Source organism: Neolamprologus multifasciatus, chromosome 17 (genome assembly GCF_963576455.1).
Source record: "Neolamprologus multifasciatus chromosome 17, fNeoMul1.2, whole genome shotgun sequence".
NCBI classification, from domain to species: Eukaryota; Metazoa; Chordata; class Actinopteri; order Cichliformes; family Cichlidae; genus Neolamprologus; species Neolamprologus multifasciatus.
Genome location: NC_140455.1, coordinates 25,141,133 through 25,164,684, shown reverse-complemented (window position 1 = coordinate 25,164,684; position 23,552 = coordinate 25,141,133). Strand labels below are relative to the sequence as shown.

The 23,552-nt window shown below is 41.7% G+C and overlaps 1 protein-coding gene and 1 long non-coding RNA gene across 9 annotated transcripts in view; one reads left to right on the top strand and one right to left on the bottom strand.

Moving 5' to 3' along the window:
- anks1b (ankyrin repeat and sterile alpha motif domain containing 1B) overlaps positions 1 to 19,715 on the bottom strand; it is a 290,075-nt gene extending 270,360 nt beyond the window's left edge. For 5 of the 8 annotated variants that reach the window (XM_085138763.1, XM_085138764.1, XM_085138765.1 and 2 more), the window contains exon 1: positions 19,039 to 19,715. In XM_085138763.1, the coding sequence (XP_084994889.1) occupies positions 19,039 to 19,169 (131 nt within the window). In that variant the 5' untranslated portion in view covers positions 19,170 to 19,715. The remainder of the gene's footprint in view (positions 1 to 19,038) is intronic. The other 3 variants (XM_085138768.1, XM_085138769.1, XM_085138770.1) reach the window with 1 other exon arrangement.
- Positions 1 to 23,552, top strand: part of LOC146499477 (uncharacterized) — a 102,344-nt gene that overhangs the window by 14,593 nt on the left and 64,199 nt on the right. The gene's annotated exons all lie outside the window — the stretch shown is intronic.

The window sequence follows — 23,552 nt, the reverse complement described above, 5'->3', positions numbered from 1 at the left end:
AAGATTCACCAGCAGATCACATGTCATGTAAAGACTGTTGGTGATATAAAATCTCAAAGCACCTACCCATAACAAGTTGTTACTTGCTAACCACCAAATAGCTTTTTAGTATGATTAACATACAAACATAACAGACGCACCTCTTGCCACTAGGCAAGGCACACATCTGCTGGGAGCCCCAGGCCAGTGCTCCCCCCTGCCTAAAGGGTCATCAGACATAAGAAGGGGTAAGGGCCAGCTGGTTAGTTGCAACTTTGAAAATAAATAAATGAAGTGCTAAAATATACCTGTGTGGCCCGCTAAGTAAATTCACGCATTTGAAGCGCTATTTTGACATTGTGTATGATTCTTCTAAATCAGTACTGTTAATTATGACTGACATAAGCTAAAATACTGGATATTGTTCTAAAATGTCAAACCCTTTGTCAAGTGTGTGATATTGTCAACTGTCAAGGACACAAAGCCTCTAATGCAGAAGGTCAACATGGCAATGCATATTAGGTAATCTGCCTGCCTGCCGGTTACAGTGATGCACATACGCAGACACACACAGGGGCAGGGGGCATATTGACAAAATGTCAGTCTCTGTTGTCCGACACATTTCAACAGCCCATTTTCTGTTGTTAATCAGACCACACACACTCTGATAACAAGGCCAGATATTACAGAATCCATACAATGTCCATTTTTTGTTTTGTTTTTAATCCTCTCAATAAAGCTCGGTTGAAGTGAAATTTAAATTTAGTACAAGGGCAGAGAGACAGAAATAGACAGAGAGAAAGAGACTAAATGAAAGAGCTGCAGAAGAGGCCTGGTAGAAAATCCATAGCCTGCCTGTTATCTGGACAATAATTGGTTTTCCCCCTCTGCATCCCCCCCACCCACTCCTCTCACATGCTTCCTCCTCATCATCATCATCCCTCCTACCCCATCGTTGTCTACCTGCACACACACACACACACACACACACAGAGTCAGGCAGGTAACAAAGAGCGTGGCAGGAGCTCGCCATAAACACATCATTTCCCACATCCGCTTTGTTGCATTTTTGCACTTGAATGTCGAACAATGAGCCGACGACACCGCGGAGAAGGCTTAGTGTCAACAAAATGCCCCTCGCCGTTTTTAAAAGACACAATGACACACTCGCAAACATGTTGAGCATCAAAAAGGCACCGCACATGCACACACACAGTCAGACACACGCATACATGATTAGCGTTAAGCGTGTAATCAGTGAATGGCCTGATTAGTCGGTTACACTACGGTGCGAGCCAGAGATAGAGACAGAAAAATGAGGGGGTGTGAGGGTGGAGACACAGGGGAGAAGCTATAAAAATCATTTTGTGGAGGAGCCAGAAAGACAGACAGGGAGCAGACAGACACACATGCAGGCTGCCAGACGCAGACAAAGAGGCAAAGAAGAAGAATGCATCGACCGACAATAAAGGAGTACAAGGCAGCACGGTGGCGATGGAGGGAAAAGAGGAGAAAGTAAGAAGGAAAGACACCAGAGGACACAAGCAAAGACAGGCAGGCGTTTAGACAACCACACACATAATCATACACACAAAGGGTTGGCGCGTAGGTTGAACTCTGCGGGGGGCGGTGGGGAGTGGCTCTGCTGTATTCAAAAGTGAAGATTCAGGAGTGCTTACTCAGCAGATTTGCAGTGTCTCCCTGTTTTATTGACAATGAGTCAGAGACGAGCAGGGACGAGGGTGGAAAGGAAAAGGGAAGTCCTTAAGAGGGTCGGATTTGTACTAATGCTGCTTTTGAACTTCTGGGGAGAATGCCAAGAGACATGAGTGAACAAGCGTACATGCTGGGAATACTTTTTTTTTTGTTTTTAACTTTTACGCTTTTAAAGGGGCTGAAAGTAAGTATTTTAGTTCAAAACATAATACCATTTAGTAGCTGAAGAGGAAAGAGTGAGTCACTGGAGCATCAAGTCCAACTTTTTTTTTTTCGTCTTTATTAACCAGAAAAAGCACCCAAGCAGGAAGTGTAAGAAATCATCTCATCAACTTTTTAACTATGAACAAAATGTTGAAATACAGACTATAGACAGGCTCGAGTCTTTGAAGGCAACACCCTCAACCGCTCAGCGAAAACGTTCAGTTGCAAGACGACTGCACAAGAGGCAATCCGTCTTCTAACAATCACAACCCGGCTCGGACTGACTGCGGACACTCCCAAACAGATCTGCACCAATGAGCAAAAATTGTTGGATGGCAATTTAACTGCAAAATGACAAAGGTGCTTTTAAACAGCAATGCAACTAGAATACAACCAGATGAGTTGACTCTTCTACTGCACAGAGATGTGGATGAGCCTATGTCATTTTGCATTTAAAATGCCATCTTACAGCAACTTTGTCACTATTTGTAGAGGAATTTATGAATTTCTGTTAGAAATCTGTGAGGTTCTGTTAGAGCTCTGGATGCAAGTAAAAGTGAATTATTTCTGCAGATGAAAAAAGATTGGAAAAACAGGCAACAGATTTGTGATTTTCACTGATTTATCATGGTTAATTGTCTCATCACCACAAACAGATTGGACACAATGGCCGACTTTACCCCATTCCATCATAAACTGATGGCAGACTGATGTTAAACCTGGTTACAATCGTTGAAGGAACCATTTCAAAGGCAATCAGTGTGATAATGGTTGCAAAAATGTTGGTTTTGCGGCAGTCTCCGTGACTGTAACATTAGACCTCACTGAAGTCATCACTTAAAAAGAAGATTGCAACAATATACTAACCGCAGATCTGAGTATACAGCTACAACAGTCTAAACGGATTGCTAGCTACATCTGTAGTTTAGACTGCTAAAAGAAATAAAGGCAGTGGGTTGAAAAGCTCAAAAATTCAAGAGTCCTCTTCCAGTTCAAAAGAGGCTCAAATTCAGTGCTGTAAACCGACAGATATATTCCTTCTGTAATTCCATACATTCTTCTTTTAAAACCGCACACCTGCATTACCCATGATGCTAGCTGTGACTAATATAGCCTCAAACTGTTAGCTTCAAGCTGATGATAAGAGAAAGCTAAAGCAGTGTCCAGAGCCCAGATATTTTTCTTTTTCAAACTTCACAGACATTATGCAACTCCCTTGGGCACTTTTTGCTCTTATATATAGTTAGAATCTGATCTGAGACCGTAAACTTTGAAGTGTTTTATCATTAACATAGCTATAAACATATTAGCCACGTTTTAGAATAGCATAGAAAGGCCCTTATTCTCATGCTACATGTACAATGAAATTGTGGTTGCCAGGAAAAAACATTTAAAGGAAAAACAAAGACAAGACAGGGTGTCATGATGCAAGGGGGATCTTCTCACAGATATATATGTATATACTTATGAGAAAAAAAAACAATTGACAAAAAAGTAAGAAGCAGAGAAGTGGATGGAAAGGAAAAGTTGGGGGAAAAGAAGGGAATGAGTCAAAGGATGTGTGCAGGTTACAGTTCTAATTTGCAGACCTGTCCCTCAGGGTTGCCAGGTGTGGAAATGCATAACATGCACTGCCTGAACCCATAGACATATCACCTCCAGACCCAGCTCCAGACCTTTCTATCATTCCTTCTCCTTCCTCCCACACACAAAAGCATTTTACCCCTCCAGATATTTTTTTCCATATATATTTCTCTGTTTCCTTCCCATTCTTCTTTTTTTCCAGGGAGGGGGCTGACTACCTCCTCCAAGGACTCAAGGAAAAAGCAAAACACAAAATCCTTCCCTTTCCCATCCCCCCGGTCTCTGCCTTTTCCCCAAAATAATGCACCACAGGCAAACCTAATCATGGCAAAGAAAGCTTTTTGGGACACTGATTTGCCTTTCCATCAGTCAAAAGAATCTTGCACTTAACCATCATGCATAAAACAATCTGCAGGATAATTCACACCCGGCTGCTTTCTGAGCCTTGGTGCTTGTAGGAGATAAGTGAATTCAGAATTTAGTGGTAGTGGAAAGCAAAATGAGGACTAGGTGAATGATATATTCTCCATTTTCTTTTAAGGGTTTAAGGCCAGCTGAATATTTTATAATTTTTTTTAAAAGACTCATTCATCACGTAGTTCACATTGGCCAGGGGACTGTTGGAATATGAGGGACGATTCTGTGGCGAGAGAGACTTATAGAAGGAGTCCAGATATCGGGGCTCATTATCAAGAAGATGGAGAACGCTGGTGATGGAGTTAGAAATGTATGGGAGAAGAGAGTTGAATTGCAGGCACCAGATGAGGCTCCATCTGCATTCAGAGTGGGGTTAAGTAGGAGAAGTTGTCGCCATCGAAAAACAAATATAACTTTTTGAATTTGCAGGTCAACTTCTTCAATAAACTTTTCAAAACTTTGAAAGTCCAGTCACCTCTTATGGATGGAAGTAAATCTGCGTTACAGAACTAAGTTATTATCTTATGTCATCCAGGCTTGACCCTGGGGTGGGTGACACCTACATGCTTATTGTTTTGAGACTATAGAGTGGTTACTGCTGATGTTGTAATTAGATTTTGCACATATATTTCTAGTCTCCAGAAGATGACTGATTTGGTAGCATGTGAAGGGTCTCCTTGTTCAGCATTTACAGAGATAGAGAGACACCCTTCAACCATGTTATGCATGTTGATGTTGCATAGCTTGTGCCCACCAGAGGGCACTCTGCAACCTTAGCTCTGGAGCTCTGGAGCGTCACAAACATTAACCAGCCAAGCAGAGTCGGATTGAGTATAAACAAGAACAAAAATATACCTTTAACTAACAAATGTCAGGGAAATTGGTATTAGGTTTAGGTTTTTGTTTTGTAGTTTGTGCTGCGCTTTGCACTGTAGGAGCTGATTGGAGAAGTAATTGGCTACATAAGCTACACCTGGACCCAGTTACCTTGGTTTTAAAAGCACCCTCCTTTCTACTTTCTACCTCCCTTTTGCTCACTGCCCTGATTTGAATACCAGCTTCCTTAATTAGATTAACTTAGCTACAGCGTGTGTTCTTGAGTTGTTTTGCTTTCTACAGGCCACACACCCATGCATGCTTTACACTGCTGACTTACTGACAAATATTCTCTTTAATTATGCTACATAAAAGAATTTATCCGTTACTTGCAACTACCTCATCCACTTTCCCTCTTTTGTTGCAGCTTATAAGATGGGTTATGACACTGTGTCTGACAGAAAAATATAATATAAATCAGCCAATATTTCAGAATATCAGATTTTTAATTAAATTCATTTTATTTACATAAAGGAGCTGCATAATGCAAAGTAAAGACCCTACAATAATTCTGAGAAACCACCCAAACTGACCCCCTAGCAAGCACTTGGAGAGAGCGGTAAGGAAAAACTCCCTTCTCACAGGAAGAACCCGAAGGCAGAACCAGGCTTAGGGTGTGGCAGCTGTCTGCTGTGACCGGTTAGGGTGAGGGGAGGAAGACAGGATGAAAAACGCATTGTGGAAGGGAACCAGAGATTAATAATAACTAATAACTGAACATTTTTAAATAAGCAAACATCAACATGGTCTTAAAATATCATTTGGGGTCATGCACTTCACTGACAGCTAGTTTGCGCAAATTACCAAGAATTTGCATTGCGCTGTATATCATTTCTTGCATCCGCTCAGGGTCTTTATGGTTACAATGCAAGGCACACCCCATCATTCTTCACTTCTATTTCAAGTGTAAAAGCAGCAAAAGCACCAACAGTGTACTAAAATAACCCTCTGACACAAAAAAAATTAATACATTTAACTAGGTAAAGCTCCTGTCTAAAGTTGAACTATTAATAAACCCCATCTGATTACAGGTTCTATATTATCACAACTTCAACATATGAAAGACTATTGTACACAAAGACACCCGAGTCGCTTCTGGCCCACAAAATCCAACGTGTGTGTCGGTTATGTGTGGGTGGATATGGAAAGTATACAAGTGCCTGAATACATTATATCTGTATGTACAATGATGATGCATCTACCAGCCGGTAGCACATCACACACTGAGTGCACCACTTTTGTGTTCCTATGTGACACAGAGAGAGAAAAAGACAATAAAAAAGGCAACTGTTGGCATCCTTCTGGGCAATGTGTGTATCCCGTGGGAGGCTATCAGCTCAAGGTAGTTCACTTCCTGGTTGCATTCCCTCACAGTTAGCACCAAGGAGAGGAAGATGAGTGGGGAAGCAATTACACACCATCACAGCCAAGACAGGTATTTCTGACACACACACACACACACACACACACGCACACACACACACACACGCGCGCGAACCGTAAACTTATCACACATACAGGTAAAGGCCAGTGTTATCCACACATATGGTGACAAATTACATAAGACACCTGTGAGAAGCAATATGCCAGGAGAGCACACAATCTGAATTCATATTTAATATTCATACGGGGTCTTTTTGTGACAGGCTGGGGAGGTGTTCAGTCACACACTAATCTGAGGTGATTAGCTGTGTGTGTGCGGGGGTGAGAAAGAGAAACCGAGGGAGCGCAGCATAATTGGGAAAACTCCATATTTGCATAGACTGGAGATGAAAGAGTTTCCGGAGTTTTTTCATCAATGAATGTGCTAAAGTGCGGTGCAATATGCTTGAAATCACACTCTGCCGCTCGCCTTCTCCGTGTCATTTCATATGTATTTTTCACATGTGCGCTTAGTGCAGCAGTCCCCAACCCCCGGGCCTCGGACCGGTACCGGTCCGTGAGTCGTTTGAGCCGTGAGAGTTGAGGCTCAGGTGTGAAATGTATGGTTTTCAGGGGTTTTATCGGTTTTCAGCGTTCATTGTTAACTCAGTTTTCCTGGGTATTTTCACGTGTGTTATGAATAAATCTTCTTTTTTTCGGTACTAGTTTTATTTTGTTGTGTTTATCCGCGACACCTTAAAGGCCGGTCCGTGAAAATATTGTCGGGCATAAACCGGTCCGTGGCGCAGAAAAGGTTGGGGACCGCTGGCTTAGTGCATGTGTGTGCACACAGATAATGTGTATTAGTGGTGAACATTCATGTTTCTTTAATGTCTATTCTTATTTATACTGCGGTTGAGACACGGTATCAATCTGCACCAGTTCTGAGGGATATATATGATTATAAAACAAAAATCTGGACACATTACTAAATACATTTAAATGTAAATACTAAATTTTTCATTTTGTACACAAACACACAGCATATGGTACTGAAAAAACAAAACAAAAGTATCTGTTGAGTATACTACGATAGCAGAAGTCCTTCCCCAAACTGTGGTGTTAAATTAGGAAGTGCAATACTAGGCTAGGACACAAAATGAAGAAGAGTTAGTTTTACAACTTCAGGTCTGTAAAAAAATATTGTAATTCAAAATTCACAAGTAAAAACTAAAAAAAAAAAATTGTGCTGACGACGTTTGAACCAAAGCTTCAAACAGCCTCATTCTGTGTTGTTATCTAACCACATGTTAGGTAAACTAGGCACAAAGCTGGTGCCTAGTTTACCTAATTTTCACAGTTGCAATGAAAATGCACCAGTTTTCGGTTCCTGAGTGCTACTGTCAAAGGTCTAAAGTTTGCAGGTCTATTTGGACAGGAGGAGACAGGAGACATATACAGTAAGTACAGCAGGCCAAAAATACCTAAAAGCAGCACTGCCAATTCTAATGGATGTTTACAAAAGAACTGAGGATTTACTTCCAGAGCAGTGGTTTCGATCATATGTCTCACTGTCTGACGCCTAGTTTGAAAAAACTAAATGTTCGTGCTTTTAACACCAAAAGCACCAAAGATACTGAATATATGCACAAACATTTAATTTAAAAGCTCCATTAAAAAAAATCTATGTCCAAAGTAGTTCAAACCAACAAGACACACGCTTACATGCATAATTTCCCTGCAGTGCCCTCCAGCGTAGCCCTTGCCCTAACCACATAATAACATTAGCATTTCTAGCCCTCTTCTCTCCACATCTTATCTACTTCAAAAGCAGCGCTTCATTAAATACTGCCATCTATCAGAGAGCGGGGAGCCGAGTGGAATGCGTGTGTCTCCACAACACATGCAGTGTTATGTGGGGTCACACACACTTGTAGATTAGTGTGACAGCCTCGACGTCACACCTCTCCCCCCACTCGCCTCTCCTCTGGCTGCATGCTGCCTGTGTGTCTTCTTCACTCAGTATCACCGCGTTTTGCCCTTCAAGACGAGACTCAACATGACCAGAGGGGCAAGTGTGCAAAATCTACTTATGTAAAGGGGAAGTCGTGAAACAATTAAATTAACTCCTGGTAATGGATTCAGCATGCGTTACATTTTTTTCATGACATATTTTTATAGAAAGTTTACTTGAACAAATAACTAATCTTCCAGCTGGCAGTGGTTAGCAGTGTCGCTTCCCAGAAAAAAGGTCCTGGGTTCGAATCCGCTGGCCGAGCCTTTCTGTGTGGCGTTTGTATATTCTCCCTGTGCAAGTGTGGGTTCACTGGCAGTCAAGGGCAGTGAAAGGAAGCATGTTAGGTTAACATTTGAGTCTTAATTGAGAGTAGGCATGAACTGTCTGTCTCTAAGCATTAGCCATGGCGAAGGCGAACTGTGAAAAGTGGGCACTGGGATAGGCTCCAGTCGATGGATGAATTTTTCTTTCATCTCAGGCTACATTATGTTTATGTATTTAATATGGAAAGAGCCCAAGTGCCCCAGACTAAATCTAAATCTAGCACATCTTGTTGCCAAATTTGTAATTAATAACTCACTAAATCCCCAAGAGTGTACTCAGGCCCAAAGTTGGCCCAAGACCCGCTAACCAAAGCTAAATCTCAGCCAGTATTAGTCCTATCCTGCACAGCCAAACTCAAATCAAATCTGGCAGTGATACTACTGTATATTTGCCATCTACTGCCAAAAACACTGCACTATTTTAGGTCCGATTCAGTACTTATCATCTCTCTGCTGAGGTGAGACAAGATGAGCCTATCATAGCTTAATTACTGTGCACATAATCTTGATTTGTTTCTGCACAATATTAACTTTATTTATGTCCATTTCGCTTTCTGAACTTTTTTGCCATCATGTAGTTACTGGCCAAACAAAAATCCAGTGCAGCAAATTGTCATTAGGCCAGTTTGGAATGTGCGCATGAAGCACATTTTTTGCTTGAGATCTCAAAAATGACCTGAAACTTCGATGTTTTTCTTTTATATTTCCCCATTTCTCTAATCTCATTTTCATTATGTTGTTACACACTTCACCATTAAATTGGAGTCAGTAAGTGTCAGGATAAGTGCTTAAGTTCAAGTGGGAACAGCTGTAGTCTGAACACATCTTAACAGATCTAAATCAACGGCATACTGCAGTGCTAATTTACTTATTCATAGTGCTGGTGCAAAGCTGCTAATTCTTAATGCTCAGTTACTTAATTTTTGTCTCTATTTGCGGTTTAGCATGTAGCAATCATCATCTGGAGAACACAGCTTTGACACATTTCCCTACACCACTTTATCACCGTTTCACTGGGGACGACACAATGCTACATTTCCTCTTCGAACAGAAGACTCAACCAGGACAACACTAATAAATCCCAGTTTGTACTTGTAGTGGCAGGCGGCGCTGCGGATTCCCCGAATTCCCCATTTGCCATCGTCAACCAACACGATGTTGCACCGACGAATGATGGGTAAAAGATGCTCCTACATACTGATAACAGATGTAGAGCGGCATGAGATGCGAGTCAGAGAAAAAGCGAAAGAGACGTAGAGAGGGGGAGGTGGTTTTTGATAAGATAGGAGAAGGTAGGGAGCAGAGGGAGGAGAAAACGATAAAGGACAACAGTAGGGAGGCTTGATCGTCTGTCTCTCGAGAGGGATAGAGGGAGGAGAGAGATTGTGGAGTGGAGTGAGTGATGGAGAGGAAGCCAGGAAGATATTGACAGAGAATCCGGGGCACCAGATGGAGTGAGCGAGACAAAGGGGGAAAAAAGAGCTCGGAGACTGAGAAAAAAAGAGATTTGAGACAAAAACCAAAGATTTAGATAGAGAGAGGAACAAAGGCAGACAGAGGCTTAGAGTGCAGCAGAGAAAAATCCAGTGTGTGTCTGTCTGACTTAGTGAATATGGAGGTCTCAGTTTCTTGGCAGAACGCTGCAGCAGAACTTGGCCCGGACCCTAATGGAGATGTAAGAAGTCTCTGAGTTTGATCTCACACACACACACACACACACACACACACACACACACACACACACACACACACACACACACACACACACACCATCCCAATCAGTCTGGCTCCGGACAACCTCAATGCACTGACACCACAGTTAAACCAAACTTAAGCAACTTAAGCACTTCACTATATAAGTATAGTGCGTAACACAAACGTAGCAGGTTTTCAAGGTCGTGTGGCAACTGAACTTTTTTTTTCCAAAAGTAAATACTGACTAATTAAAGTAATAAATAAATACTTTTTGTAGCACATATAAGCTTCATGTGGGAACATGTGGGAAAATAAAATCCGAGTAAAAGTATAAATACCTGATTTGGTTGCCAAAATATCAAGAAACAGTGTTTATTAAAGGGAACCCCCTAATTTATGTTTTTTCTCCCACTAGCAAACTATGACATCACTGTTGGATGCAATTACAAGAGCAACCAGAGACCCATTTGACCACAGCCAGTCTCACCCATTAGTGGTGCTGGGTGTGGTCAGAGGTGAAGCAGGTTGAATCTATGAGCCACAAACAGTCTGGTGCTAATTACTCTCTAACCATGTTCATAGCTGCATTCATTTGTTTCTCTTGCTTTGCCACAGTAAAGCGTAACAGTAATTATAGAAATATGAGGGCAAATGTGTGGTTTTCATACCTTTTTCCATAATTAAATTTAAAAAATCAATACATTAAAAATAAATAAAAGTGCTTTCTAAAAGCACCACCGGTCATTGGTCCATTTTATTATTAAAGAAACATGGTATTTTCAGAAAAGCTACTATATTATAATTGAGCTACAGCAATATATGAACAATGTTCATATTAAGGATGTCATAATCCCAGATATGTAACAGTTGTTACTAGTATTAGTAAAAATGCATGAATCTCAATACACAATTTGATAGAAAAACAAAATAATTAGTCCATGTACTTAAAAAGTAGATTTAAATCACTGATATGTTGATCACAGACCAAGTTAATTCTTAACATAGTATTTTGTTGACAGGATACAGGCTGAAATGTTAGTAGGCTACTCAGACACCATCCTAACATTGTAATTAGGGCTGGGCCATATCATACAGTTCACGGTAATACCGGTATAATGTTGGGCAACGATAAGAAAATGAAATATCACGATAGAATATGGGTAAAACGCGCATGCGCAGTGCCTTTGTTTTCATACGCACATGGCCGAAAAAGTTTGTGGTGACGGAGAATGAGAAGGGCGAAAATGGATCGTGGAATGAAACGGATGATGCAGAATTGGTTTGTAAAAATTCAAAAATTCATTTCTAATAGCGAGAAATGCTGCTTTCAGATGTGTTCGGTTAGAATGTAAATTTTTGATTTCAGCAATTAAATTCCTACTCGTGCCATCATTCGAGACATCAGCAATTTTTCATCAATAGAAATCTAGATAATAAAATAATAATAATTCTGGCCAGCTAAAATTAAATGATTGACATGTTGCTTAAATTTGAAATCTAATTTCATATGTTTCCAACACAATTACAAATCAACCCAGATTGTTTTTTGTTTATCATCCAGTCACAAGTGCTAATATATTCAGTTTACCATCATATTTACTCAGGTAAGCACAGCTATTGTTTGCAAAATGACACAAATCCAATATAAAGTCAATAAGATCAACTGTTCTCAATAGCATAACTATATGTTCTAGCTTTATATGGTTATATAACTATTGTGGGATTTAAAATTTTACCCAAATCTTCTAAACTATCTTGCTAATGCAATTCTATAATACCAACTGTGATCATTACAAGAGTATTTCCTTCTTTGTGTGTTCACTGATTCATTGCTTGCTGAGTCTTCCGTTTTCCTGCATTGATGCAGTTTAAAACAAGTGCAGGATCAGAAAATAGCTCTGTAAATGAAAGATAATCTTTAACTTTAAAGTTAGTAATTTAACTTTTTTATATTATTGATGCCATCAGCACTATTGCCTCAAAGCAAGAAGGTCTTGGGTTCAAATCCACCAATGATTTCTCTGTGGATATTCCTCCTTCTTTCCACAGTCCAGAGACTTCCAGCATGCTTTTCAATATATGACCTATGAATAATTTAAAAAAAAACTGAGCAGACCAATCAGCACAAGCACTGCTTAAGCCAAGTTCCATACAGCATCTGGACAAATATATCAATATCATATCTGCAACTGGCAGAGTCCAGCGAGTCTCCTCATTTTATTTTTCTAATTTAGCGGCTTGCCTCTTTGAAAATTCAACTTGTTAAATCATTTTTTAATTTACCTGCAGGTCCCTGAAGACCTGCAGTTGCATGGTCAATGTTATGTAGAACAAAGCCCTAGTGTTGAGGTCTCCATGACAACACACACATTCATGTGATGGGAGTTTCTCCCGATGAATATATTGGTAATCGTTGGCCTCACTGTGGCTGGATGAATATTTAGGACATGTTAACCTGTTTAACCTGTTTAAACCATATGCACAACAACTAACGACACACAAATACTCTTAAGTTGTGAGTCTGTATGTTTGTGTGTGTGTGCATGTGTGTCTATGTCCTTAAATGACTTGCATTCTCCAGAATTAACCTTTGACCAGTCCAGGTCGCCTGCACCACATGCAGCATCCATTCCTCCATCAGCTCTCACTCTTACTGCTCTGCGCACACAAACACACATCTGTGAATGCTAGCAGTGATTATGCAAGGATAATGGTTATGTCACACACTTAAGTCTCACAAAAAGCCACATCCAAGCACAAAGGGGCTGCTATCCACACTTGGGTTTTGGTTGTGTGATTTGCCGTTTCCTGAAACGGAGAGCCGAAGTGCTGCGGCTGTGAAGCAACTTGAGAAAAACAGATTTGTGGGTTTCTTTCTCACTCTTCATCCTCATTGGACAACATGTCATACAGCTACAGACACACACACACACACAGAGCCCCATGCTGTGTGCTACAAAGAGTGATCCGCCTAAAGACTCCAACACAAGCACGGGAAAGAATCAGAAAATAAAAGCCAGGGAGACCGCCTGTGAGGATGCCAATTAAAACAGACAGCCCATACAGGAGGAGTGTGTGCATGTGTGTGTGTCCTCCGGGAGTCACTTCTCTCCTCATATGGGGTGTCTGTTTGCTAAGGAGAAGGGAAGTAAACACACCTATCCCCCCACCCCCCTCACAGACACACACACGCACACACACACACAAACAAGAAGGGCTTTCCCCTAATGTTATTGAGTTAGAGCGAGAGTGAAGAGGGATCATCCGCCATCTGCCGAATCATGAGTCACTCTCTTTGTGCGTATCAGCTTTCAATCACCATCACCCCATCAGAGTCAATACTCTGTCTCGCGTGCATTTATCCTAATTTCTCTTTATGAAGCACCGCACAAAGAAAATGATGTGTACAATAACAGCATGTCATCACAAATTCATCTTCAGTGCTAATATCAGCCCATGTGCAACACTGCTTGAAGTAAAAGTACACATTCTGATACTTTATCCCCTCACAGCAATATCAGGGACTCACACACTATCATTTAGATTTTTTTTTTGTTGTTCATTAAAAAATAAAGACTGTCAACCTGTTTAAATAAAACATTTACAATGCAGCATCTTACTACTTTAAAGAAGAAAGTCCAATATAATATAATATAATGAAGCCTTGTTTTCGTGTTCAAAAATACTCCAAACGGCTCTATAATTTATGTTGCTCACCCCCAAAAATCAGCTTTAAGGAAAAAGTTGGGGTTTTGCTGTTTAGAAATATTGCCCAAATGTATTTAAACCAGTTATTTTTTGTTTTCTCTTCCTTTTTAAGTTCCAATTTCCTTCGGGGCCAACATTCAGGATTAATAAAGTTTTATTGAATTGAACTGAATAAAAAGGAACTATCCACAAAAAAAAAGAAGCCACCTTCAGAACTTAGCATTTCCATTATCTAGAGATAGTTCTGCTTTGGGGCATTTGATACGCACAGAAGCTGTTTGTCTACCACTATTGAATAACACGTTAACTACATACGTGGCGTGATCAGATTAGATGCTAATGCTCCAACAGGACAAAAATGCACAGCTTCAGGGAAATATATGAAATGAGGACCAGCGCAAACTCTGACAAGTGAAGCTGGCATGTCACAAGTCCAACAAAAAAATAGCCACTGTCATTTGAAATCAGCTGCAAACGGGCGATACTAAAAGGACTTTACATGAAATACTGCTCCGACTGTTAACCAAACTACTCCAGCTAGCCTTACTTGAGGACGTATGAAAGTAGGCGGGCGTTATGCAAATATGTTACATAGTGAGGTAGATACTTCAAACAAGACAGCTCGAGAGCAGTGCCGTCTGTTGGAGAGCGTAGCATTTGGAGTGGACTTCACACACCTTGAAATATTAAATAACCTTTACATGCACAATGAGTAAGGTAAAAAAACACCAAAGAATAGGTTTAAAAGCCAGAAACCGGGACATGGCATCTCATATTAAAAAAAAGGATATGATAAAAGGTTTTGTCTTCTCTGAACAACTGCCACAAAGAGGAGGCACATTTGTTAAAATTAGACATTGGCCACTCTGAGTCACTGGCTTGGTGTCAGTGCCAGGACTGATTTGATTAAGCAGCTCAGCTTTCAACCAGACATGACCAATCCCGAGGTCTGTTTTTCATATTCTCAAAACTCTGATGTGCCACTAATACAAGCTCTCTGTAAATTATGCAACATTATGTAATGTAAATATTACAAGGACGTGCAGCTATAAGTGTTTCGGGGATGGTTTTTATTATTTATTGTTCCCTCCCAGCACAGAGAAACAGCCACCATGTACAGTATGGAACATCTAGATGAGAATGTGGCCCATTAAAGAGTGATGAGATCATCCACTATTGATTTTCCACCGTGCACGTGTGTTCATGTGGAGCACTCCACGCCACAAAACTGCAGCAAAGGATCGCCTTCTCTACATCCTCCTCTAGTGTGTTTATACAGTACGTGTGCGCCTAATGTTTGTGTCCCACTTGGCGGTTTAGTGCGATTCTTTCAGAGGAACCTCATGACTTAGGAATGCCGTGAATGGCTCAGAGGCCTTAAGATGGGAAAGTATGCATCGATTTTGGAGATCATTCCCACAACATTAGCCTGCACTCGCTCCTCCAATCACTGTGACCTCTCTGTTGACTCATTCATCTGCTAAAGCACAAAAAGCTCTCTATTAGGAGGTGTGTCACACATCTGGTCACACACACATGACTCTAACAAGACTGCCATATCTGTGCGTGTCTGTGTGTTTGTGTGTGTGTAGCCTATGGGAGTTTTCAGGCATCTCCTCAGGGGCCTGTGTCTTGACTGAATAAAAGTCAAGTATGTGTAACAGCAGACATAACTCACTGAAAATGACCTGTAGACATACAGTATTTCCACCAATAATGCATCTGACTGACCTCGACTTCACCCTTCAAATTAATCATGTTCCATTCTAGCTACTGCGCTTTGTTTCTCATGCTGTAATGACCTAAACACTCCACCTCTTACCACCCCCACCCCCTCAGTGGAAAATCTGGCTTTTCACCCTTCGATAAATTAAACTCCCAAACCTAATTCATAAAGTAAACACGATACGGAACAATGTGTACAGTTCTAGGACATCAGAGATGAGATACAGACAGTAACAAACTGGGTGTCGTTGTTTAGTTAAATCCCTTTTATCAACACACATTTTTGCAGACGGGATAAAGAAACGCCATCGCCCAAACTAATGTTAATTTACTTTTAAATATGACAAAATGAAGAATCCATAACACAGCACCACGAGCAGGGTTTCTGGCATACAGGGCCTAAGGGAAAGTCCACACAGAAAGAGAGTAGCAGAGATGCACTAACCAGAAAGCATGGAAATCAAATCAATCAGTCAATGAAATTCAGTGACGTGTAGTGGCGACAACCAAAATAAATATTAGTAATGTGAATTGGGTATATCCCAAGTTAAACTTCTTAAATTTACCAATGTACAACATCCCAACTCTCACCTATGGTCACAAGTTCTGGGTAGTGAAAAGCAGGAAAAACCCCTAATTTGGCAAAGCAACTTAAAGCCCAATATCCAGACCTCTTCAGAGAATTCAAGGGGAGTTTTAATTCAACATGATCAATGAGCTTCTTCTGAAGGATGGCCGAGCTCAACCTTAGGGATAAGGTGAGGAGCTTGGCCATTCGGAAGGAGCTCAGAGTACAGCTGCCGTTCCCCAACATTGAAAGGAGCCAGTTGAGGTAATTCGGGCATCTGACCAGAATGCCTTCCAGGTGCCTCACAGGTGAGGTGTTCTGGGCACGTCTCACCTGGAGGAGGCCTTGGAGCAGACCCAGGACACGCTGGTGAGATTATATCTCATGGCTGGTTTAGAAGACTTGGATAAGTGATAGGAGGAGGATGGATGGAGTTTATGTTTAAGTACACTGAGTAATCATTTTGTTGAAGTATCCGATTGGCTATCGAGAATCATGTAATTCTACTGGCATCGATAATGACTACATTTCTGGTATCGCGACATCTCTTTTGCAGATACGATCAGCTGAAACGAGTTTCCTGTGTCGGTTGCTTGGCTCAGCATTAGAGATGAGATGATGAGCGCAGACATCCGCAGGGAGCTCAGAATAGAATCACAGTGAGAGGGTTTGGGCATCTGATCTGGTTGCCTCCCTGATGCCTTCCTTTGGAGATTTTCCTCACCTATCTAGAGAGACACCCCCAGAACTCACTGAAGAGATTATATAATTCATCTAACACTTCATGGGAGCACTTTGGGATCCCCCAGGATGAACTGGAATAGCATGTAGCTACTACAACCAACTTTGCATAAGCAGAAGATAATAAATGTACGGTTGTATGGATGGATTACTCTAAGAGATTTGCCATAGATACAGAAACGAGACAACATCCTCTCCAATTGTGAACGTTCAGTCACCCGGCTCCTGTCCTCACAGACTCGTGTTTCACTTGCCGGCTCTCTACTACAGAAGTCTTTTGCCACCAATGAACCAAAAAGAAGAACAAGAGCGAGCAAACAGGTTCACCAACTCCTTCCTCTACCTAAACAAAAATTCAGTTACTTTATTATCTCAGAGAGGAAATTAGCATCCAAAAACAGAAGAACACAAATACATGGGATCAACTAAATGCAGAACATGACCACAGGTATCATAATGAGGAGTGAAGCAAAAATCTGTCTTGTCTTCTTCACAACTTGTTGCAGCCAGCGGGGAGCTTCTCGCTTTTTTTCTATTACATGTATTATTCACACAACAAGGGCTGCAGAAATTATCACCAACTGCACATAACAGACACCATGTGCTGTGATTCCTCTCTGTGCTTTTACACTTGGGGTGAATGTCTCAAAGCACGGCTGTCTCTCCCGTTTCTTTGGGTTGTGAAGACACTATTCTTCAGATCTGTCTGTCTTCGAATGTAGCTAACGTCTGACTAATTAAACAGAACTTGAATCACGATGTCTCTATTTGAATAAGGTCACTTTAAGACCCTGACAGAGGTGCTGACACCTGTAGTGGACTGGTTTGCCTTCCCCCTGCAACATGCGACCTTATCCCAATCATGAGACGTTCTGCTCGGGAAGCCTGAGGCTGTACTCTTCCCAAACGCCCCCCTTCTTTGATCTCCTAATCACCTGGCTCAGCCTGGGCCCGAAAAGCGAGCAGGGAGCGGCTGCAGGGGCAGGAGGAGGACAATAATAACCACAGCAGTTGCTCTGGAAGGGAGATTTAAACCTTTTTTTTTTTTTTGGGGGGGGGGGGGGGGTCATTTAAAGGTTGTAGTTTCACGCTACAATGTGATCACGCCCCAGCATACCGAAACTAATGAATTTACCTGTTATGCATCATTCAAGGTTACAAGGTGAAATCTGGAGCCTCTGAACACAGTGCCACCTGTTAACCTAACAACAAACAGCATTTCCTGACACCGCTCACGTACCTCTTCGTGTTTGAAGAAGCAGCCAGTTCGAGTGAAATCCACATCCCCTTTTGTTAGAGGATCCAGTGTTTGTTTACCATTTGTCTTCTCACAAAGAAGCACATGAATGCTGTAGAGCAGCTTCAAAGCCAACTTGGACGCTGTGCCTGTCAGGCCTTCCCAGCATCGTGTAAAAAAAAAAAAAAAAGCCATGGTGCGATATATATACCACACCGGCATCAGTTTAGCAATAATAATATTTTCCCGGAAATATCTCATAGCTGCACAAAAACATATATAAAACAGACTGAACTGAAAATTACAAACACTTCCATTCTGTCAGTGTGTGGAACTCTCTCTCTCCCTCTCTAAACACTCGATCCAGTCGTGGGATCAGCAGAGGACAGGAGCTGACTCCCCATTAAACTGTCACATATTGACAAATTCTGCCTGGGATAACAGGGTGCTGTGTCTAGTTATGATTTGGCCTGCTGCCCGTTTGTGTGGCTTTAAAAGTGCACTTAGCTTCACATGCTGGTCTCTGGACTTTGCATAACATTCCTCTTCCCCTCCTGTGTCAAGCAGGGTTTTGCAACCGAACACGAAGAGCCCCCTAAACATCCCTATTGTCTCCGAGAAGCCCTGTGGTGGTACCGAGCAGCTGACACAGTGTTCAGTGCGGAGGTCTTTTTCTGCAGCTCAGAGGAGGGCTGGCTGACTGGAGCTGCGGTTTCTTGGCTCATTTCTCGTGCACTGACCTGAAATGAAGCTAAAATGTGCCTAATTTTTACAGAGTGGATCCTTCCACCCTGTGGAATCCCCTCCAGCACTCCCCCCTCCGGGGTTCCCCGCCCCTCCGGACATTGTTGCGGTCATGAGAAGCAAATTCAAGCAGGCTGCTTACCTTAGTAGGTTGGGCAGAGGGATGGAGCCGGAGCCTGACCCCAGTATTCCCTTCTTCCCGCTCAACAATTTCTCCACCAAGGCGACATTCCCAGTCCGGGCGGCTTCCAGCAGCTCCTGCTCCTTCCCCATCCCGGACACAAGTTTGCAACGACAAGGAAATAGAAATCCAACAAATCTCCCATATACGCCTCCTTTCCTCCCACCCCCGACACCTTTCTTCACTGTCTGGTGTGGGAAAGCATCAGAAAGGATTCCTCTCACTGCATGCTGCTGCTGCTGCTGCTGCACGGTGGAAATAGGTGTTACTGATGCTGCAGATCAGCTCTGGCGCGCACTGCTCTCCTAAGTTCACGGGCATGCACGGGTCCGCTTCACTGCACTTCTCCCCGGTGCAGTGCAATCAGGAGCAGCGGGGAGAACCGAAGCGAATCCCTGAAGTGTGAAGTGAAGAGTAACCAGGGTTTAAAAGAGAGAGGGGGGACAAAAAGGAAAAACAAACTCCTTCTCACTCCCAACTCTCACTCCCCTCCGCTTCTCGTCTCTGACGCTCCTGCCGGTAACAGCCGGGAGGTGAAACTCCATCCGCCGCCACAACAAGCTCTCCTTCCCCCGCTGCACTCAGCACTCCTCTCCTGCGATCCAAGCGCACTGCCCGGTGCTTTTCTGTGTCGCCTGAACCTCAACGTCAACTCACCTGTCGTCAAACACTGGACTTCCTTTTCCTGCTTACAAAATAAAAAACTTTTTTTTAGGTGCCTCTGTTTTTTTAATTCTCATCCTAAATCCCTCTACATCTCACACTTGAGTGGTTTTGGATCCAGATAAAGCTGGAAGCCAGCAAAAAACTTCTCCAAATCGAGAAGATTAACTGCTGTTATGGGCTACAATAGTTACATTATGTGGACAGAATTTCAGGTTAGGTAGGTTGAATAAATACCGACTTGTTTAGATCTATTTTGAGGCCTGGTAGATACTTTATGACAGTATTTAGGAGAGCAAATTGCTATTTAGCTTTCAATATAAGCAAAGTACAATATGATTATACACCCTAAACAAAGCAGCAGAACTCATTTGGGGCTAATCATTTATACAAATAATCACTATTATTTCTGAGCCATGTTTACTTCTGCTGCATTTATTCCCAAACACATTTACTGCTAAATTAGTACTTTTTTAATGGCCCCCTGGAGTACTGGATTCCCATGGGGTAATCGGCTGTTAATTAGAAGCCTTCTTTCAAATCATTTTTGCTTCTGGTGCTTACTAATAAACACTCTGGAGATAAAATAAGCTAAAATCATTATGCTATTCCTGTACTGAAAAGAATCTAATTAGATTTTGTCCCTTATCACTTATGCGACGCTAAGCCTTTATTTTGAAAGTACTCCTGCTGTGCTTCCTCTGTTACCACGGGTTACCTGACTGGCAGACTTACTGTACAGTCTGGGCGTGGATGACGATGCTACAGCACCAACGGGAGGCTATGCCTTTGTTAGGTTCACACTCGCAGCAGCCACCGGCAGTAGCAGCCGCTGCCGCTCTCACACCTCAAACTTATTCTGGCACACTTGCACATGCGCACTCCTCTGTGCGGACAGTGTATTCTCGTCACTGCTGAATAGATTTAGAAGCAGGTGAGCTCCTAAAATAGCCCGCAGTCATGCTAGAGCAGAGTTTGTGTGAATGCAGAGGAGGGATTTGTCTTTTTTTCTCTTATGTTTGCTGATGTGACAGCCTGGGAAACTGAGACTCCCTCCACCCTCTCCACTGCGCCCCCACTCTGCAGGTCGGTGCAAGCTTGGACCTGCTAAATTGGAATTTAGAAGCAAATGTTGCTCCACCTGCAGCTGTAGTTTTTCCCCCCGAATTTTTTAAGCGTTTTTAGGCAATTCAAATGATTAAAGTCTTGAAATTATAGAATAATTTAAATATGCATTTATTATTTTCTTCATTAGTCAACCTTGGAGCAAATAAAACTTTACTTTTTCACATCTATGTGAAGATGGCAGTAAACTCCAATTCAGCTTTTATGAATTTTAGTATATTAGGTAAGAATTTAATATCTAACAACCCCCAAATTATCCAAATGTTTTTGTTTTATTTTTATATTTTTAATAACCTGATTATATTTCACAGAAACATACACCCTCAGCAGCTGCTGAGGGTTCAAAGGCTGTGTGTGCTCACTCCACGTGTTTCCAGCTGTGGCAGCATTCAGATTAAGGTCCTGCATGTCACCTGTTGATCTGAAATCAGGTCAGCAATAGCAGATTTCTGCAGCGGTGGGGAGAAAAAAATCTCTTTGTTTGCACAGACTTATGTCGCACCCACATGTTAGTGATTACATGATGTTGCTCAGTGAGAGAGCTGGATCAAGCCTCTGCTTGCACAGGTTACTACTATTATTGATTATACAGTATTGATGTGACATACATATCCCAGTAATGTGTAGGTCTGCAGATGCGAAATAATCATTTAAAAACACATGTCATCATGATCACATGCTGTTTACTTTGTGAACATGTAGAAGCTTAGGCTGGTGGAAATGTATGGTGGCCCTGAGGTGCCAAATAAATACATAAATTGCTTTTTACAAAAAACAAAACAAAAAGTCATGAAAATACAGGTGCTACTTCATGAGATATTCTCACTGGTCACTTCATTAGGTACACCTTATTGGATTGGGTCCCTTTTTATCTTTGTAGCTGCCTTAATTGTTTGTGGTACACCCACCCAACAAGTTGCTGGAGACACTCCTCAAGAGATTTTGGTCCATGCTAACACAATAGGATCCCATAGTTGATGCAGATTTGTCTGCTGCACATGCATGATGTGAATTTCCAAAGATGTGCCAAAGATGCTCTGTTGGACTGAGAGCTGGTGATTATCGAGGCCATTTGAGCACAGTGAACTCATTGTCATGTTTAAGAAACCAGTTTGAGATGATCTGAGCTTTGTGACATGCATGGTGGCATCCTGTTGGAAGCAGCCTTCAGAAGATGGGTACACTGATCATAAAGAGATACTCAGGTATGTTTGGTGTTTAAACGATGCACAGTTGGTACTAAGGAGCCCACAGTGTGCTGAGAAAGTATCCCTCACACCATTAAATTACCACCAGTCTGAACCGTTGATTCAAGGCACGATGGCAATACTTTCATATTCTGATCTTAGAATTTTTTTCAATCTCTTATTGTCTGCTTTTAGTGAGCCTGTATGAAATACAACCTCAGTTTTCTGTAATTAGCTGATGTACCTAAGTGGCTGAAGAGTCTATATTAATCTTGTTCAAAGTAGTGAACCTACCAGCAGACTGTCATTTCCTTCCTCATAAGAGGTGCCACTAGTATGACTGAAAACAATAGACTGTGTGGCATTGCATACAGCACAAGCTGAAATCGAAATGCTCCACTTAAAAAAGACCAAACAAAACCCATTTTCTTCTGTAATACTATAATGCTTCTATAATAATTCAGTTTTTGTATTAAACCTGCACACTATCATTGTATAAAATATCACAGGATCGCTCCAACGCTGAACTAAAACCAGAGGATGAAACAGTGAAGAGGCAGCTGCAGCCAAACTGGGTGTTGGACACAGATTTTGCACTTCGCACTCAGCCGAGACTCAACCTGATGCCTCTCTCGTTCATCCTATTTCCCACAATCCTGCCGCACATGGAGCTGGCAATCCCTGTACTCTGCTCCACACACACACACTTGCAGTATATAAGTGAACGTGTACGCTTTGCTTACATAAATGGGTCTGCACTGTGACGTAGCTGTCATCACAGACACATTAAGCTGCAGTATGTAAACAGCAGAGGAGAGCAGAACTTTGTCTCTTAGACACACACACTTGAACACTTAATGTCCTTCTATGACTCACTGCACCTCTCCAGCCATAAAATGTCATGACCATTTATGTTCACAAAGACCAAACGCTCTGCTGCAGCGCTTCAGTGCAGCACGTTTGAGCCGACAAAGTGGCTGCACTCTTATTTAAAGAGCTTCACCCTCCAAGCTTCAATATTTAGCAGTATTTCTTACACACACACATACACACACATATATAAATGAATTAGCAGTTTTAAAAGTGTTCATTAATCTAGCTTTCAAATAGAAGTTTCAAAAGTAAGTTATGTTGTGGTTGTGCTGTCAGGATGAATTTTTATGTGTTTTTAATTTGTTATTTTTCACTTAAACTGCATATAAACATGTGTTAGATACATTTGACACCAGTGTGCCTGTTGTATTCATCCAGCCAATTTTTTTTAGCACCTACATAAATTTACCTCTCAAATCAAGTCACATACATTTTGTTAAAAGCCTTTTCAATTTGTGTGAGAATCAATCAAAAAGGGGCGGCTGTTAACCTAACTTTGACCCTTGAAGGGTCACCGGTGTCTTGGTGGCTTTTAGGAGGCCAACACTGCTGCTGTGTAAATTGTAGATGTATGAGATATATGGCTGTGCTGCAAAAACAACACATTTTCACATACAAAAAATGAAA